Source organism: Mobula hypostoma, chromosome 10, assembly GCF_963921235.1.
Source record: "Mobula hypostoma chromosome 10, sMobHyp1.1, whole genome shotgun sequence".
Taxonomy (NCBI): Eukaryota; Metazoa; Chordata; class Chondrichthyes; order Myliobatiformes; family Myliobatidae; genus Mobula; species Mobula hypostoma.
Window position 1 is genome coordinate 107667330 of NC_086106.1, and position 19373 is coordinate 107686702.

A 19373-nucleotide genomic window follows, 5' to 3' on the forward strand; every position below is an offset into this window, starting at 1 on the left:
TCCAACAACAGATGTGGGTAATACAACCAAGAGCAGCTTGCATTTGTCAATGTAGTTAGTATTCTTAAATGAGAAGAGGTAAAATGCGAAAAGGATCAAGATGGAAACTTTATTGAGTTAATTTGAATAGGGTTATTATAAATGCTATTCAATGCATTCAATTAAATGCAACCATTTAATTGAATCGTCACTTACTGGGCTAGTATTTCGAGGCCTGGTCTACTGGCATTTAACACAATCATGATTCACTAACCCAAGATTGAGCTCCTTGTGTTTTATTATTGTTATTTTCCAAAATTCACTGGACTACTTTTTTCAATATTTACTTATTCATATGTTAATAAAACTGAAAATACTGATGAACATTAATTATTACAATTGTGGAAAATTTAACAATAATTTATAGTTGTCCTTGACCAGTTGCTCCATCAACTCATGGATAATCTGATTGCAGGCATCATGTACCATATTAAACTTATATTTTTGTAGCACTCTCAATACGCATAACATCGAAGTAAGGTACTTTACAGTCAGTAAAAGTGACGTAGGTTCTGAGCAAGTAGAAGAAAGACAAAACCACAAAAGTTGTTTACTGGAGCCAATGTGAGACTTGTCAGACTTTTTAAAGCTATGCAGGCAGCGACAGAATCACAGGGTAAGGGAAAATGGCTGGAAAAGGAGTTACCTGCAGTGGTAAGTGTGAGCAAGATGTTAGACGAGAGGAGGATACTGGTAACATGAAGCGGATTGAAAAAGATTGGGGCACATCTATAGAAGTGCTATAAAAGTATAAAAAGTGATGTAAAATGAACAAATTGGGAAGGAAAATGGCAGGAGGGAATTTGTATATTGGACTTTGTGACAACAAAGCCATGATCATAGCATTCTAAATATGTTGGAACATATGGAAAATGGAGGCAAGAAGACTCAAGGGCAGAAGATAAACTGGGGATCCTGAGGAGACACAGAACAACACACAACATCTGAATGAGAACCAAAAAGTGAGAAAAATATTTTGACAAGGTATCTGTACACTCCAGCCTACGATTCACAAACACTGCTGTATCTTCATGTGCTGGTGCACTACAGATTGCCCTCAATTGCTCTGAGGGTACCAGTTTGAACTGGATATTCACACCAACCAGAAAAGATTTCAGATTTATTAAACTCTGCAACAATGTCAAATACCTAGGATACAGTCACTGCTATATGATTCTCACTAATCCACTGTGCTCTCAATGGTTTGGACTACTACACTAGACCTGGGAATGTCTGCTTGGTGACAACAGCTATCTGCTAATGACATGGCCAACTCATCTTGGAACCCTACCTCAGAAAGCATATAATAGGAGTTAGTCTGCTACGTTCTGTTGTTTGAATAGACCTGGAAGTGTTTTTGGTAAACTCCTCTGATGCTCTTCAGATTAATTATGGCTGGTGGCATTCTACCAAGTCAACAAAAGATCATAAGACATAGGAGCAGAATTAGGCCATTCAGCCCATCGAGTGTGTTCCACCATTCCATCATGGCTGATCCCGGATCCCACTCAACCCCAAGCACCTGCCTTCTCACCATGTTCTTCGATGCCTTGACCGATCAGGAAACTATCAACTTCTGCCTTAAGTATGGACCTAACCTCCACTGTAGTCTGTGGCAGAGCATTCCACAGGTTCACTATTCTCTGGCTAAAATAATTTCTCCTTACCTGTGTTCTAAAAGGTCGCTCCTCAATTTGAGGCTGTGCCCTCCAGTTCTGGGTACTCTCACCATAGGAAACATCCTCTCCACATCCGCCTTACTAGTTCTTTCAACATTTGGGAGGTTTCAAGGAGATGCATCCACCACCACACCCCCCCCCCCGACCCCACATTCTTCTAAATTCCAATGAGTAGAGGCCCAAAGCTGCCAAATGCTCTTTATATGTTAACTCCTTCATTCCAGGGATCATCCTTGTAAACCTGCTCTGGAGTCTCTTCAATGACAACAACATCCTTTCTGAGATATGGGGCTTAAAACTGTTGACAATACTCCAAGTGCGGCCGGACTAGTGTCTTATAAAGCCTCAATGTTATCTCCTTGTTTTTATATTCTATTCCCCTTGAAATGAATGCCAATGTTACATTTGCCTTCTTTACCCCAGACTCAACCTGGGCAAGCTCCTCTCTCATGCCTCTGTAACTCCATTGCAATACTGATACATCTGTCTTATGCTTCTTCTTCTCAAATTGCAGTACAAATTCAGTCATATTATGATCACTGCCTCCAAGGGTTCATTAAGCTCCCTAATAAAATCTGGGTTATTACACAACACCCAATCTATGTTTTCCCCGTCTAGGCTCAAACACAAGCAGCTCTAAAAAGCCATCTCGTAGGCATTCAACAAATTCTCTCTCTTGTGATCCAACACTAACCTGATTTTCCCAATCCCTTTGCATATTGAAGTCCCCCATTACATCTACTATAGGCTCACATTTCGACAGCCCCTGTCAGCAGCAGCCACAGAGACAGGAAGAAGAGAAGAAGGGAGACCACATCTATATCTACTTTCCATCTGTATAGCCAGAACTGTAAGATGCGTGGGCAATGTTAGAATACTGTTAACTTTGTGAGGATGCTGTAGGAATGTAATTTCCAACCCTGTTTAATGGAGATCATTTGTTGGTGAGTTAGTGCAGGGAAGGAGGGTACACATGAAGCACTTTGTGACATTGGTAGTGTGATTAGAAGAAAGGGAGATGTTATGTAGAAAGCACATTTTTTTCCTTTTCATATTTAATTATAATGGAAGTTTTCCAAATGATCATACAGTGATTCAGCTTCTGTCATTTCATGAAGACACAAGGGAGTTCGGATGCTGGAATCTGGAGCATAAACAACCTGCTAGACTAGAGAAACTCATGGCATGTGCAGCATCTGTAATGGGAAAGAAATTGTCAATGTTTTGGATCAAAACCCCACATTGGAGTCCCTTTCCTCTCACAGATACTGCTCAACATGCTGAGTTCCTTGAGCAGATTATTTGTTGCTTCTATCATTTCATGTTTAATTGCCTTTGAGTCTTTGGATAGGTTTGCAAATTTATTTTGAATTCCATTCTCCAAGAGGTTGACATATTCAATTCTAAAGTGAAATTATTCAATAGAATAAACAACATCGAAAAAGAAATGGAGGCAGGCAGGATCTGAACATTCAGGCCAGAGTTGCTAATGCACCAAATTTAGAAGTACCATGCATGCTGCTCAAAGCAGTAACTGTTAAAAGTCAGGTCAGCTTTTTTTACTAAACTGGGAATATCTTGGCAGAACACAGTGTAAACAAAGATTATGTTGAAATCTTTCCTGAGCAATACTGTGCGCACATGTACAGTTTCTGGTTTAACACCCTAGCAAAATCACAAGCAAAACTTGTTTACAAAAATGAACAAAGCTTATTGAAAATAATTTAAACACTCTAAGTTCCAGATTTTGCAAAACAATCACTTTTACTTGAATAGTTTAGAGCTAAAAGGGGAAAAATCCAGCCACAACATAAGAATATTTTGTATGAGAAGGCTGAAATGGTCAATAAGAAGTCAAATAGGGAATTTAGAAGTTCTTTGTAGAACCTACTGTGTCACAGTGTAAATTGTTTAGATGCATTCAAGACAGAAAGCATTAAATGGAGTGACAAGAAATGCTGATCGTTTGATGAAGAATAAACTCCAGGGAGTACTAGTGAGACAACATGTCTTATTTCTGTATTTACTATATATTCTAAATAACATTATCTAGGTAAATAAAGGAAGAACTTGTACTTAAACACCTTAGGGTGTCTCAAAAGATTCTCTGGCTAGTGATTTTTTTTTAACCAAGTTAGCAATCCTGAGGTCGGAATTTGTCTAAAGAAAATGGAAGTTCAAATCCCAATTAAGAATTTATGAAGAAAAATGTAAGAAAGTGTCCGTGAAAATGGCTCTTGGATATATGCAAAAAAACCCATAAAATAGCAACTGATTTGTCTCTAAATTAAAGAGTTTCTGCAGATGCTGGAAGTCTTCAGCAAGACACACAAAATACTGGAGGAACTCAGCAGATCAGGTAGCATCTATAGAGGGGAAACAGACAGTCAGTGTGTTGCCTAGAAATTAATTGCAATCAAAATTGTGCACTTTATTTGCTACTGTGAATGTTGTCTCTGTTGAATTTCTAGACTGCTGACTCTATCAGGTCTCACCTAAATGTAATCCCAGTTTCAGATCGTTGTGTGATCATTTTTTAAAATATTAATTGATATGCAAATCAGCATGTTGTATTAAACTGAGGACAATTGACAAATACTGACCTTGTCAGTAATGCCTACATTTTGATAATAAATGACTGGTGGAAAGAGTGATGTTATCTGAAGCACAAAGTGCACAATCTTTTGATGGGGAGTCAAAATGAGGCTACTTTGGTACAGTTTACTGGATGTACAATGACTACAATTGTAGTCATCCTTGCTGACCAAAATCTTGCTTTCAAAATTACAAGGAGGAAATAGGCAAAAAAGGCAATACGCGGAGAAAAAATGAGGTACGAAGGTAAACTAGCCAAGAATATAAAGGAGGATAGTAAAAGCTTCTTTAGGTATGTGAAAAGGGAAAAAATAGTTAAGACTAAGGTTGGGCCCTTGAAGACAGAAACGGGTGAATTTATTATGGGGAACGAGGAAATGGCAGACGAGTTGAACAGGTACTTTGGATCTGTCTTCACTAGGGAAGACACAAACAATCTCCCAGATATAATACTGGCCAAAGGACCTAGGGTAATGGATGAACTGAAGGAAATTTATTTTAGGCAGGAAATGGTGTTGGATGGACTGTTGGGCCTGAAGGCTGATAAGTCCCCGGGACCTGATGGTCCCAGGGTACTTAAGGAGGTGGCTTTAGAAATTGTGGACACACTTGGAGAGAACATTGTTGGAAAAATATTATAAGATACTTCAAGACCCCATATCAGGAAAAATATAAGGATACAAACGTGACGTGTTGGAGAAGGTGCAGCTCCAAGGAGGCAAATCATTTTCATATTTTCTGGGATTGCCCTAAATTAAGTATATATTGGGAAGGTATTCATAGAACATTAGTTAAGGTACTTAGGTCCCAGATACCTCTGAACTTTGAGATGCTCTATTTGGGGCATGTATTGTTTCTTGAACAGAAGGAAGATATAAAGTTGCTGCAGGCCCTCTTAGCGGCAAGTAAGAAATCAATCACTAGAAAGTGGCTAAATCCAATACCACCTACATTAGAAGATTGGCACGAAATTATCTTGGAAATATTTAAAATGGAAAAGTTGACTTACTCCCTGAGAATTCAAAAAGAAAAATTTTATCAAATCTGGAGTAAATGGATTGAATATATAACCCCAATGCGAGCAGACTTTAGATGACTCTCCTAATGATTTATACTGCTCTTCTCATCAACACAGTAATATTGCTAACGTAAGCACCCCTAGTCTGAATGTTTACTGTTTTTTGTTTTCTTTTGGAAAATAGAGAATTAATACAAGTAAAGGAAAAGATTTGGGAAAGGGATAAAAAATGATAAAATTAAGTGAATAAGTACATAGGGATTGGATAATTATGTCTGGGGGCAGGAGCAAGCATGAACAAATTAGGATATAAACACCTACAATGGTTGTTACATAGGCTTACATACAACATTTTGGACCAGTAGAAATGGTCCAGAAGAGATATATGGAAACTATTATTACTATTTTTCTTAACAACTAATACCATTACTTAGCCTAATAGATTAGAATTACCACTGTACATAATTATCTATTTAAGTGTCTAATTTCCTTTTATATCATCTCAATGTGTACTTAAGAATGTATAAATAATTATAGTTTTATACATATAAAAAAATGGAAAAGGTTATACGTGTGAAAAAAGTACATGATACTTGTGAATTCCTTATCCAAATAAAAATAAAATTAAAAAAAAAAGAAATTGTGGACACATTGGTAATCATTTTCCAATGTTCTATAGATTCAGGATCAGTTCCTGTGGATTGGAGGGTGGCTAATGTTGTCCCTCTCTTGAAGAAGGGAGGAAGAGAGAAAACAGGGAATTATAGACCAGTTAGCCTGATGTCGGTGGTGGGAAAGATGCTGGAGTTAATTATAAAAGATGAAATTATGACACATCTGGATAGCAGTAACAGGATTGGTCCTAGTCAGCATGGATTTACGAGGGGGAAATCGTGCTTGACTAATTTTCTGGAATTTTTTGAGGATGTAACTATGAAAATGGACAAGGGAGAGCTAGTGGATGTAGTGTACCTGGACTTTCAGAAAGCCTTTGATAAAGTCCCACATAGGAGATTAGTGGGCAAAATTAGGGCACATAGTATTGGGGGCAGAGTACTGACATGGACTGAAAATTAGCTGGCTGACAGAAAACAAAGAGTAACAATTAACGGGTCCCTTTCAGAATGGCAGGCGGTGACCAGTGGGGTACCGCAGGGTTCAGTGCTGGGACCGCAGCTGTTTACAATATACATTAATGATTTAGATGAGGGAATTAAAAATAACATTAGCAAATTTGCCGATGACACAAAGCTGGGTGGCAGTGTGAAATGTGAGGAAGATGTTATGAGAATGCAAGATGACTTGGACAGGCTGGGTGAGTGGGCAGATGCATGGCAGATGCAGTTTAATGTGGATAAATGTGAGGTTATCCACTTTGGTGGTAAGAACAGGAAGGCAGATTATTATCTAAATGGAGTCAAGTTAGGAAAAGGGGAAGTACAACGAGATCTAGGTGTTCTTGTACATCAGTCACTGAAAGCAAGCATGCAAGTACAGCAGGCAGTGAAGAAAGCTAATGGCATGCTGGCCTTCATAACAAGGGGAATTGAGTATAAGAGCAAAGAGGTCCTTCTGCAGCTGTACAGGGCCCTGGTGAGACCACACCTGGAGTACTGTGTGCAGTTTTGGTCTTCAAATTTGAGGAAGGACATTCTTGCTATTGAAGGAGTGCAGCGTAGGTTCACAAGGTTAATTCCCGGGATGGCGGGACTGTCAAATGTCGAAAGATTGGAGCGACTGGGCTTGTATACACTGGAATTTAGAAGGTTGGGAGGGGATCTTATTGAAACATATAAGATTATTAAGGGATTGGACACGCTGGAGGCAGGAAGCATGTTCCCGCTGATGGGTGAGTCCAGAACCAGAGGCCCCAGTTTAAGAATAAGGGATAGGCCATTTAGAACGGAGTTGAGGAAAAACTTTTTCACCCAGAGAGTGGTGGATATATGGAATGCTCTGCCCCAGAAGGCTGTGGAGGCCAAATCTCTGGATGCTTTCAAGAAAGAGATGGATAGAGCTCTTAAAGATAGCGGACTCAAAGGTTATGGGGATAAGGCAGGAAATGGATACTGATAGTGGATGATCAGCCATGATCACAGTGAATGGCGGTGCTGGCTCGAAGGGCTGAATGGCCTACTCCTGCACCTATTGTCTGTTGTCTGTTGTGTATTGAAATCCAATCCAATATTGGTTTGGATACCGTGCAGCCACTTGCAGTAGATATGAAGGTTCAGCACTTGCTTTAGGCCTCTGTTGCAGTAACAAGAAATGTTATGATGAGAAATACTACCTTGAAGGTCTCAATGGCTCTGAAGACAGATCTCTGCTATCACAGCTTGGTGATAACCATGAAACATGCAGCTTCTTAAGGGTTGTTGGCCACCTAAGGTGCAAACACCTAAAACTTGGCTGGCTGGGAGTCGAGAATGGCAGAGAACTTATTAAGGAGGAAGAAGAAATCAGTGACTATTGAATGGAGCAATTTGAGAAACTCTTCAAAGCAGGATTCTGTCCTTAACACCAATCCATCCAGCAGAATATCAAGACTGCAGTAGCCTATCAAGAAAAGTCCATATATCAGTTGAGAAGGAACTCAGGAACAATGAGGCTGAAGCTTTATAATGACTGTTTTTACACCAGTACATACTCAGTGGGCCAAATGACCTGTTTCCCTTACTGCTTCTTTCTATATCTCTGGAATTGTTGGTGATTGTGATGGGCTGAATTGATTAGACCCAAACTATTCGAGTGTCCAGATGTGGTAATAAACGTACAGGCACAACAAAATAACTTAAGCCTAATTTAAATAGTAAGCACAAATAAACCACATAAAATACTACATAGCAATTCACAAAGATTTCAGGGCTCACGATTCTTACTCACCACATCATTGTTGCTGTTGTCGGGGGAACTTCAAGTTCCCTCTCACTTGTGAAACCACCCCTTGGTCATAGGCAACGAATGCGTTTTCTGGGCCTTGGTTGAAGTCCAATGAAAATGGGAAAGGCACCCCAATAAATACAAATTTCACAAGCACAGAGCAACTATGAGACAAACATTTTGATCTCTTGTTCTCATCACAGCCTATTTTTTTCAAAATCATCCTGTGTCTATTAATCCAATGTTCAATATACCCTCAAAAATCAATTAGACATGTAATGGTCAACACAAAATACTCTGCAGATGCTGGGGTCAAAGCAACACTCACAACACACTGGAGGAACTCAGCAGGTCGGGCAGCATCAGTGGAAACAATCAATCAACGTTTTAGGCTGGAACCCTTCGTCAGGACTGTAGAGGGAAGGGGCAGAGGCCCTACAAAGAAGGTGGGGGGAGGGTGGAAAGGAGAAGGCTGGTAGGTTCCAGGTGAAAAACCAGTAAGGGGAAAGTTAAAGGGGTGGGGGAGGGGAAGCAGGGAGGGGATAGGCAGGAAAGGTGAAGAAGGAATAGGGGAATGCACAATGGGTAGTAGAAGGAGGTGGAACCATGAGGGAGCTAATAGGCAGCTGGGGGAGGAGGCAGAGTGACATAGGGATTGAGGAAGGGAGGGGGAGGGAATTACTGGAAGTTGGAGAATTCTATGTTCATAGCAAGGGGCTGGAGACTACCTAGACAGTGTATGAGGTGTTGCTCCTCCAACCTGAGTTTAGCCTCATCATGGCAGTAGAGGAGGCCATGTATGGACATATCTGAATGGGAGTGGGAAGCAGAGTTGAAGTGGGTGGCTACTGGGAGATCCTGTCTGTTGTGGCGGACAGAGTGGAGGTGCTCGACGAAGCGGTCCCCCAATCTGCTTCGGGTTTCACCGATGTAGAGGAGGCTGCACCGGGAGCACCGGATGCAATAATGGTCACTGCTCCTCTATTAGTTCACCAATGTTTTGGACACAACATTCCTTTGGACTTGGAATTTTCATTTTCAAGAATGGAAACAAACATGATAGAGTGGGTGGCCCTTGCTGCCTGTTACAGGCAAAGTCACCTTCAGGTTCCACTCAGCTGTGTCTTCTCAATAGCCAAAGACAAGTTCCACAAATCACCATGCTATTGCATCCATCCAATGGCATGATCAAGATGATCTTCACCACAAGATAACACCAAAAGAAATGCAAGGCGTAACAATGACTACAGTACAATCTTTCTTGATCTCTCAAAAGTCTATGACTGTCCTCAAATTTCTCTGCTACATGAAAGCATGTGAACCATGATCGCAGCGCGTGCAGCCATTCCGAATGATATCGTATGTGTTAACTAGGGGGCCGTGCACAATCCGGATTTGATGGAGACAGCCCTGAGAAGCACGGAGGAACATCTGGAGAAACTTCTGACATGCCTGCTTCGCTGCCGCTGCTACTGTGTGATCGAGAATCTCCGGAGGCAAAGGCCCAAATCCTCGGTCTTGCCTATTGCCTGTTGCTGGGGCTGGGGTCGAAGCGTTCGGCAGAGATGGTGCTCGGTGCTCGGTGTCAGAGAGCTGGTTGGAGGCTCAGAGTTTTCGGACGGACTCAAAATCGAACTGTGGTCGGACGCTTCCAGTATGTCGCATCGGCAAGTTGGCGGCGCTGGAGGTTTACCGTCTGCGTGAGATGATGGGACTTTCGAGAGACTTTGAGACTTTTACCGTGCCATGGTCTGTTCTTATTAAATTATGGTATTGTTTTGCACTGTTGTAACTATATGTTATAATTATGTGGTTTTTGTTAGTTTTTAAGTCGTTTTGTCATGTGTTTCCATGATATCATTCTGGAAAAACATTGTATCATTTCTTAATGCATGCATTACTAAATGACAATAAAAGAGGACTGTGTGTCCTCATAATCTAATCTAATCTAATTTTAGCAAGCCCACAACAGACCAAATCTTAGTCCAAATTGATGTAATTAAAGGTGATTGGAAGTCTAAAATTTAGGAGCACACAAGCGGCAGATGTCAGATACTACAAGTACTTCATAAATCAATTCAGAAAAAATATAGAGTTCTGGGGGACCAGCGATGATATGGAGAAGGAATGATGCTTAAATTCAGGGCAAATAATTTGTTGTCACATCTTTGAACTAATGGCATTTTACCTTTACTGAAACAGAGACATTCTCGGGGAAATTTTGGAAGTTCTGATGCCAATTTGCCCAGAACGTCCAGCTCCAGGAATCACCACAGAATATTAACTGACCACCAGCAGGGATCTGGCACCATTGTGCAAATAGTAATCAACAACAAGTACAGGCACAGCCGAGGTAATGCATTTTGCCAATTGGTTAACAATTTTACTTTCAGCCAGTTATCTTTGTGTTTGGGATCAGCCTTATTAAAGTCAGCATGCAAGTTTCTCTGTGACAAACAGACCATTCACTAGTAGGAAATAGGTCTGACTGGCCAATTTCTCTCTCTGTTCTGATCCTATTTACTAAAGCATTTCAGTGTGTATTACCTTCCTACTAATTGGTAATGTGATGTCTTAGGGAGAATAAAACGTTAAGTAATGACAATGCTTTGTTACTAAGATTTGATTGGTCTCTCCTTGAACCTTTAGGATAATCAGTAATTTTCAAGGGTTCCAAAAACTCTGTAGAGAAGGACAGAATCAAGTATAGAATTTTCTTCAGTTACCATGGACTGAACTGTTCTTGTGCTTTCAGTGTGTGTCTCGAATGGAAAGACCTACTCACATGGAGAGTCATGGCATCCAATTCTGCGCCCCTTTGGACCAGTGGAATGTGTGTTGTGTACGTGTAACATAACCAAACAGGAGTGCAAGAAGATCCATTGTCCAAATCCATATCCGTGTGAATATCCACAGAAAGTCAATGGGAAATGTTGCAAAATTTGTCCAGGTAAAATCTATTCAATTTCATGAAATTTGGCTCAGTTGAACACTAACTTTAGAGGCCAGAACGGAGATTCTTGTATTGGTATACAATGGGCTGTACAATGCTGAATTCAGCCCATGTCTGCCCCTCCTCAGGATGTGCAGGGCAAATCAAGCTGATCCTAAGGAGTTCACTGAGGATACAGCAGTGAATAGAACAGATGATGTTCCACTGAAGTCTTGACCATAAAATATCTTGACAGGAAGCAACTCTGTGAAGGCTATGAAGGCTTCAGTACAATTTGTCTATGACATTAAGAAACATTTAAAGAATATTAGGGTTGTTCCCAATAACTTAATAACAGAAAGTGTTTAAAAAAGTAAATCAGTCTAAAGACTAAGAAATAATTAAAAACAGTAGAATAAAATAATAAGTACCAAAAAAGACCCTGATTTTGTTCTCCCTCCATTCACTTCTCAGTGCAGGTGGCCTATGTGCTAGACCTGACCATTCACCTCCTCCCTCATCTCCATTTAGGGCCCCAAACAGTCAACACTTCACCTGTGAATCTGCTGGAGTCGTCTATTGCATTTGGTGCTCCTGATGTGGCCTCCTACGCATTGGCGAGACCTGTCGTAAATCGGGAGGCTCCTTCATTGAGCACCTCCGCTCCATCCTCCAAAGGTGGAACTTCCCAGTGGCCAAACATGTTAATTCCAATTCCCATTCCCATTATGACATGTTGGTCCATGAACCTCCTCTTGTGGCAAGTTGAGGCCACCCTCAGGCTGGACGAGCAACACCTTATATTCCATCTGGGTTCCCACCACCCCCCCACCCCAACCTGATAGCATGAATATATTGATTTCTCCTTCCGATATAAAAATAATTACTTCCCCCTTCCTTCTTCCTCTATTCCCCACTCTGGCCCCTTTCCTCTTCTCAGCTGCCTATCACCTCCCCCTGTTTCATTCTCCAACCCTTTACCTTTCCTACTCACCTGGCTTCACCTACGACTTTCTAGCTATCCTCCTTCCCCTCCCCCCACCTTTTCTATTCTGGTGTCTTCCAGCTTCCTTCCCAGTTCTGAAGATCTGGTCTCGGCCCAAAACGTCAACTGTTTATTTATCTCCATCGATGCTGCCTGACCTGCTCCAACATTCTGTGTGTGTTGCTTTCGATTTCTAGCATCTTCTGACTTTCTTGTGTTTATTTTGTTTTGCTTACCCTTTTCTGTTTATGTAGAGTGGCTGAAATTCAGATTGCTTCTCCCACAATGGGAGAATAGCTGATGAGACACTGGACAGCCAGACTCCCCAGTGCCCTGGTGAGACCACACTTGGAGTATTGTGTGCAGTTTTGGTCTCCAAATCTGAGGAAGGACATTCTTGCTATTGAGGGAGTGCAGCGTAGGTTCACAAGGTTAATTCCCGGGATGGCGGGACTGTCATATGTCGAAAGATTGGAGCGACTGGGCTTGTATACTCTGGAATTTAGAAGGCTGAGAGGGGATCTTATTGAAACATATAAGATTATTAAGGGATTGGACATGCTGGAGGCAGGAAGCATGTTCCCGCTGATGGGTGAGTCCAGAACCAGAGGCCACAGTTTAAGAATTAGGGGTAGGCATTTAGAACAGAGTTGAGGAAAAACTTTTTCACCCAGAGAGTGGTGGATATATGGAATGCTCTGCCCCAGAAGGCTGTGGAGGCCAAGTCTCTGGATGCTTTCAAGAAAGAGATGGATAGAGCTCTTAAAGATAGCAGAATCAAAGGTTATGGGGATAAGGCAGGAACTGGATACTGATAGTGGATAATCAGCCATGATCACAGTGAATGGTGGTGCTGGCTCGAGGGGCCAAATGGCCTACTCTACCTATTGTCTATTGTCTATTGTCCCCACTTCAGTGCTGGGGAATGCCAACAAGACCAGGCTGTGCTGGTTGAGTCTATGTGCTTCTATGTATGGCCAAATGAGAAGAGTATACAAGTCCAAAAACAGCAGCTTTAATTGTTTGAATAGCTTTTTCCAGTGTCCTAACTCTGAATTACAATGGATAATTTAACTGTAGTCGCCAACTCAGTTATACAAAATACTTTTAGTGTAACGCACACAAAAAGCTGGAGGAAATCAGCAGGTCAGACAGAATCTATGGAGAGGAATAAATAGTCCACATTTTGGGCTGAAAGCCTTCATCACTATTTTTGTGCTGGTTGTTTTGTTACCCTGCAGATTGACAGATGCTGTGATCTGGCTGCATGAACTGCAGTTTCTCTCCTGCATCCACTGCTCTCATAAGAATGAAACGAGGGAAAGAGTAGGCAACGCCTAATGATGACACCAAAACTGAATCTCTGTTCTTACTTTAATGGCCTTACATGAATACTCTTCAACAAATTTACCAGATGTTCACTGAAAGAGGGAATCCTAAACTCTTTTTCCATGCTTAACTGAAGGAGACAGAGACTAAATGAAACACCTTTAAACAAATATTCCTAGTCTGGTGGAAATGGTGCCCAAATGAGCAGCCAGCAACCTCGATAATATCATTTAGTAAAGATGGTAACATCATCGAAATAACACCAAGGTTAATGTGGCTACTAAATAAAGAAAAAGTTTATGCTAAGAGCTCACCTCTCAATTTTGTTTCTGCAGTCCCAGAGGTATTGGGGTTTTCTCATGAGGACACTAAGGAAGTGGAATGCAGTGAAGTTCTTGTTTATGAGTCACTCTTCACGCAAGAAAGCGATTCACAGAAGCGCAGCAAGAAAATTGCTATAATGGCTGATGAACTCCCAGATGTAGAGGTCCATGTCTGGACTCCAGTAAGGGGTGAGTTTGATGCCAGTCTTATTTATCTTATTTATCTATGTATCTATCATCATCTTTCTGAGAAGCAACATGGAGAAAATTCAAATCTGTCATTTTTTTTCCTGATGTTGATTAACTTGACATAATTCAGGATTAATGTCAGATTGATGAAGAATTTCTTCTGTGTGGATAATGCCTTACTTATTTTTAAAGAGTGTAAATTATTGGTGTTGAGTTATCTTACATGTGCATTGTGTGCCAGCACAAAACTTTCCATAGTGCAGCTTGAAGTATGCACTACAAAGACGAGCTTCTGACTTCTGGCCTCAATTGAATAATTCAAAGCAATGTGTTCTCACACACAACAGGATTTAAGCATTTTATTTCCAATTTAGCAGAAGATTCAGCTGTGTACTTGCCAAACCTGTTTGCAAGTACTGAGTGCTGGTTGTACTGACTTTCACATGTTTAGTCCCAATGACTTCAACTGAGTTGGGGAGGGGAGCAATGCACATGCCAACCAAAGACTGAAGCTTTGCACATTCATATTCCATTTGAGTCCACGAGTGATTGGGATTGAAAGTTATCTTTGAGAAGAACAATTTTTTGTGTCATAGTTGCTTTGCATCTTCTTCTTGCTCCTTTTCCCATCTCCTGCCAGTAGTAGAGAATGAAATTTGATTCCATGTAATCTGACACAATACAGAAAGAAAAGGTCCAGATAGAGTGGACGTGAAGAGGATGTTTCCTATCATGGGGGAGTCTAGGATCAGAGGGCACTGCGTCAGAATAGAAGGATGTCCCTTTAGAACAGATGAGGAGGATCTTCTTTAGCCAGAAGATGGTGAATCGGTTGGAATTCATTGCCACAGATGGCTATAGAGGCCAGGTCATTGGGTATATTTAAAGCAGAGGATGATAGGTTCTTGATTAGTAAGGGTGTCAAAAGTTACAGTGAGAAGGCAGGTGAAAGTGGTTGAGAGGGAAAATATATAAGCCATGGAATGGCAGATCAGACTCAATAGGCCAAATGGCCTTATTCTGCTTCTATGTCTTATGGTCTTATGGTCCCATGGAAAATAATGTTGTTAATCTGCCAAACAACATCATCAGATGCTGAACATATCCAGTGATATCTCTGTCCACCACAGCACCCATGAATCCCAGATTATTTTTAGGATTCAATAGTATTTTTTTCCAGAGAGTAGTTGATAGCAAACAAACACTCTGTTGCCCCTTTGCTTCACTTGCAGCCCGCTGATAGATAAAACCTATTGTGAGATAGTGGATCTTAGTGAGGTCTGCAGACAGATGGGGGAATTCTATGGAGGCAAAGGAGGCACTTCTTCAATCCCTGCACTCAGCCCTTCCTCCAAAAGTCTATAAGTATCCCAAATTGAGAGCAGTTTCTTTAAAGTTATGTCTCAATAACATAGAGAGAATGATAGAACTGTGAAAAATTGTAACTGGGGTTCCTACTCAGATTATGGTTTACTAGTTCACTGGCCTCCAGTCTAGTTTATACATCTACAAAATGTTGAGATTCATTAATTATTTGGAAGTCCCATGATATTATTCTCTCTTGGTGTCCTTGCTTCATCATTACAGTACCTGCTACCTCTCCTATAAAAGCCACATGAGTAGTCTGGAGCCTCGAGGCTGCTGGAAAGATACCTGAACCTGAAATGGTATGGGTTTTCTATCGGATGCCCAGTATGGCTACATTGCCAATACTCCATATTCTTCCCTGATATAAGTGAGACGTTGAGATATTAGAAGTATTGTGAAATAAATAAGGGCAAGAGAGGTTTCTGATGCTAAAGGTTGGGGGGGGGGAGGTTGGAATCAGGTGATATCTTTTTTCTATTATGCACTTATATAGGATTATGATCCTGAAAACACATCCCCAAATGTGGAAGTAGATGCGATAATAGGTAATGAGAAAAAAACAGAAATATGAAAGTAAGCTTGCCTAAAGCATCATTAGAAATGGAAGAATGCAAAATCTCCTTGTGAATATAAGGATAAAACTATTGATGGAAAAGAAAGGGTTAACCTGGAATTATCAATGATAAGAATAGGCAAATACTTGGTTGAAATAAAAAGAAAATGTCCGTTAGAATTAGAAGATAATTTCTAATTCTGTTAGGATAGAACTTAAATAAACATTGATTCTTGGGGTAAGGTGATCAAGGTAGTAGGAAATTAACCGACCAGCCAGATCATCTTTAGGATGTTGTGAGCACGGAATATGTGATCTGAAGAAAGATGGACAGCATAGACTGCAATCAAGAGTAATTCAGCCATGTTTGGTGTGAAGAGTAAAAACAAATGGGAAAGAGTATGGATCATTGAGAAGATAATCAATTAATAGTTAATGATATTGTGGAACTGTAACAAGAGTATTTGAGAACAATCATGACAGTTTCTTGGATAATAATATAATATTTATTCTTGTAGCAGTACTGACTCAGTTTGAGGAAAATAAGTTAAAGGATAGCATTTTGAAGCCCAATGTTCTGAGAATGCAAAAGAGAAAAAATAATTAACCAGTGGAACAGTTATTCTGGAAATTCAAAGTAAATTTATTATTAAAGTACATTTATGTCACCATAGACTGCACTACCCTGCAATTTGTTTTCTTGCTGGCATTTACAGGAAAATAAAGAAATACAATACAATTTATGAAAGCCTATAAGTAACAAGGACTGACAAACAACCAGTGTGTTATTTGTACTAATAACCACATGTTGGACCACAAATTTCAAGCCTACAGATAATAAAATTAACAGCAGCATCTTCAATTTTAATTGACTGAGGAGTCAATTGTGCAAAGCTGCCATCCACAGGATTATGATCAAATGCTTCTAAGTCAGAATCCCACATAAATGTTCAAGGATGCAAAGGGGATCTTGCAGTGGCTATGAAAGTTAGGAATGAATACTAAGTCTTCATTTTAGATTTCCAGTGTCTGCAATGGTTCTTTTTATTAAATTTTAATTTTCTGCTAAATTTCTGATTAATTGCTTAATTTTGACAAATTAAAGAGAAACTTCCACTAAAATCAGAAGATATGTCATAACACAGAATATGATCAATGGAAAAAAATCAGAAAATTATAGCACCTAAATAACCATGTAAGTATTGGGGATTATAAAAAAGTTCCTTATCTGCTAGAATAGCAAAAATGGAAATTATGTTTGAATATTAATCCTTTGTGAAATACAGTTGAAGTCAGAAGTTTACATACACCTTAGCCAAATACATTTAAACTCAGTTTTTCACAATTCCTGGCATTTAATCATAGAAAACATTTCCTGTCTTAGGTCAGTTAGGATCACTACTTCATTTTAAGAATGTGAAATGTCAGCATAATAGTAGAGAGAATGATTTATTTCAGCTTTTATTCTTTCATCACTTTCCCACTGGGTCAGAAGTTTACATACACTTTGTTAGTATTTGGTAGCATTGCCTTTAAATTGTTTAACTTGTGTCAAACGTTTTGGGTAGCCTTCCACAAGCCTCTCACAGTAAGTTGCTGGAATTTTGTTCCATTCCTCCAGACAGAACTTATGTAACTGAGTCAGGTTTGTAGGCCTCCTTGCTCGCACACACTTTTTCAGTTCTGCCCACAAATATTCTATTAGATTGAAGTCAGAAAATGATGTCAAGTCTGGTTCATCCTTGGGAGCAATTTCCAAACGCCTGAAGGTACCACGTTCATCTGTACAAACAATAGTACGCAAGTATAAACACCATGGTTTACCACACAGCCATCATACCGCTCAGGAAGGAGCCACATTCTGTCTCCTAGAGATGAACGTACTTTGGCGCAGAAAGTACAAATCAATCCCAGAACAACAGCAAAGGACCTTGTGAAGATGCTGGAGGAAACAGGTAGACAAGTATCTATATCCACAGTAAAACGAGTCCTATATCGACATAACCTGAAAGGCTGCTCAGCAACGAAGAAGCCACTGCACTAAACCGCCATAAAAAAGCCAGACTACAGTTTGCAAGGGCACATGGGGACAAAGATCTTACTTTCTGGAGAAATGTCCTCTGGTCTGATGAAACAAAAATTGAACTGTTTGGCCGTAATGACCATCATTATGTTTGGAGGAAAAAGGGTGAGGCTTGCAAGCCGAAGAACACCCTCCCAACCGTGAAGCATGGAGGTGGCAGCATCATGTTGTGGGGTTGCTTTGCTGCAGGAGGGACTGGTGCACTTCACAAAATAGATGGCATCATGAGGAAGGAAAATTATGTGGATATATTGAAGTAACATCTCAAGACGTCAGCCAGGAAGTTAAAGCTCGGTCGCAAATGGGTCTTCCAAATGGACAATGCCTCCAAGCATACCTCCAAAGTTGTGGCAAAATTGCTTAAGGACCACAAAGTCAAGGTATTGGAGTGGTCATCACACAGCCCTGACCTTAATCCGATAGAAAATTTGTGGGCAGAACTGTAAAAGCATGTGTGAGCAAGGAGGCCTACAAACCTGACTCAGTTACAACAGTTCTGTCTGGAGGAATGGAACAAAATTCCAGCAACTTACTGTGAGAAGCTTGTGGAAAGCTACCCAAAACGTTTGACCCAAGTTAAATAATTCAAAGGCAATGGTACCAAATACTAACAAAGTGTATGTAAACTTCTGACCCACTGGGAAAATGATGAAAGAAATAAAAACTGAAATAAATCACTCTCTCTACTATTATTCTGACATTTCACATTCTTAAATGAAGTAGTGATCCTAACTGACCTAAGACAGGGAATATTTTCTAGGATTAAATGTCAGGAATTGTGAAAAACTGAGTTTAAATGTATTTGGCTAAGGTGTTTGTGAACAACTGTATGTTACTTAAATGTAACGGACAATTCACCAACTGTTTGAATAGCTTTATGAGAAATTCAACTGGTAATGGCTTCATATGATCTATTTTCCATGTGACTTGTAGCAGGAAATAGAAGGCTTACAAGGATGAGACGAGGGGATTCCAGAGAGGCTTCTAGAATGTGTATCATAGTGGGCAGCATAATGTTATTACACGCCAGCTGTAAGATCAGGGTTCAATCTGCCACTGCCTGTTAGGAGTTTGTACAGTCACCCCATGAAGTTGTGGGTTTCCAGATGCTCTGGTTTCCTTTGGCATTCCAAAGACGTATGGGTCAAGTAGTTTAATTGATCACTTGGGTGTAATTGGACTGCGCAAGCTCTTTGGACCCAGGGAGTCTGTTACCACACTGTATCTCTAAATGAAACAGAATAAGGTAAATTTCCTATTCCTTTTCAGCTGATATATCAATGTCAGCTTTCATTTTATATTTCATATCAGTAAAATTGAGACTATTTGGCCCATTGAGTTCATGCTGGCTCTCAAACCAATCCCATTAGTCTCATTTTCCACTTGTTTCCCTGTAACCT

At 40.3% G+C, this 19373-nt stretch overlaps 1 protein-coding gene across 1 annotated transcript in view; it reads left to right on the forward strand.

Annotated features, from left to right (window-relative positions):
* chrdl2 (chordin-like 2) overlaps positions 1-19373 on the forward strand; it is a 58349-nt gene that overhangs the window by 32165 nt on the left and 6811 nt on the right. The window contains exons 8-10 of the mRNA XM_063061420.1: positions 10414-10564; positions 10967-11161; positions 13793-13969. Coding sequence (XP_062917490.1) covers positions 10414-10564; positions 10967-11161; positions 13793-13969 — 523 coding nt within the window. The remainder of the gene's footprint in view (positions 1-10413; positions 10565-10966; positions 11162-13792; positions 13970-19373) is intronic.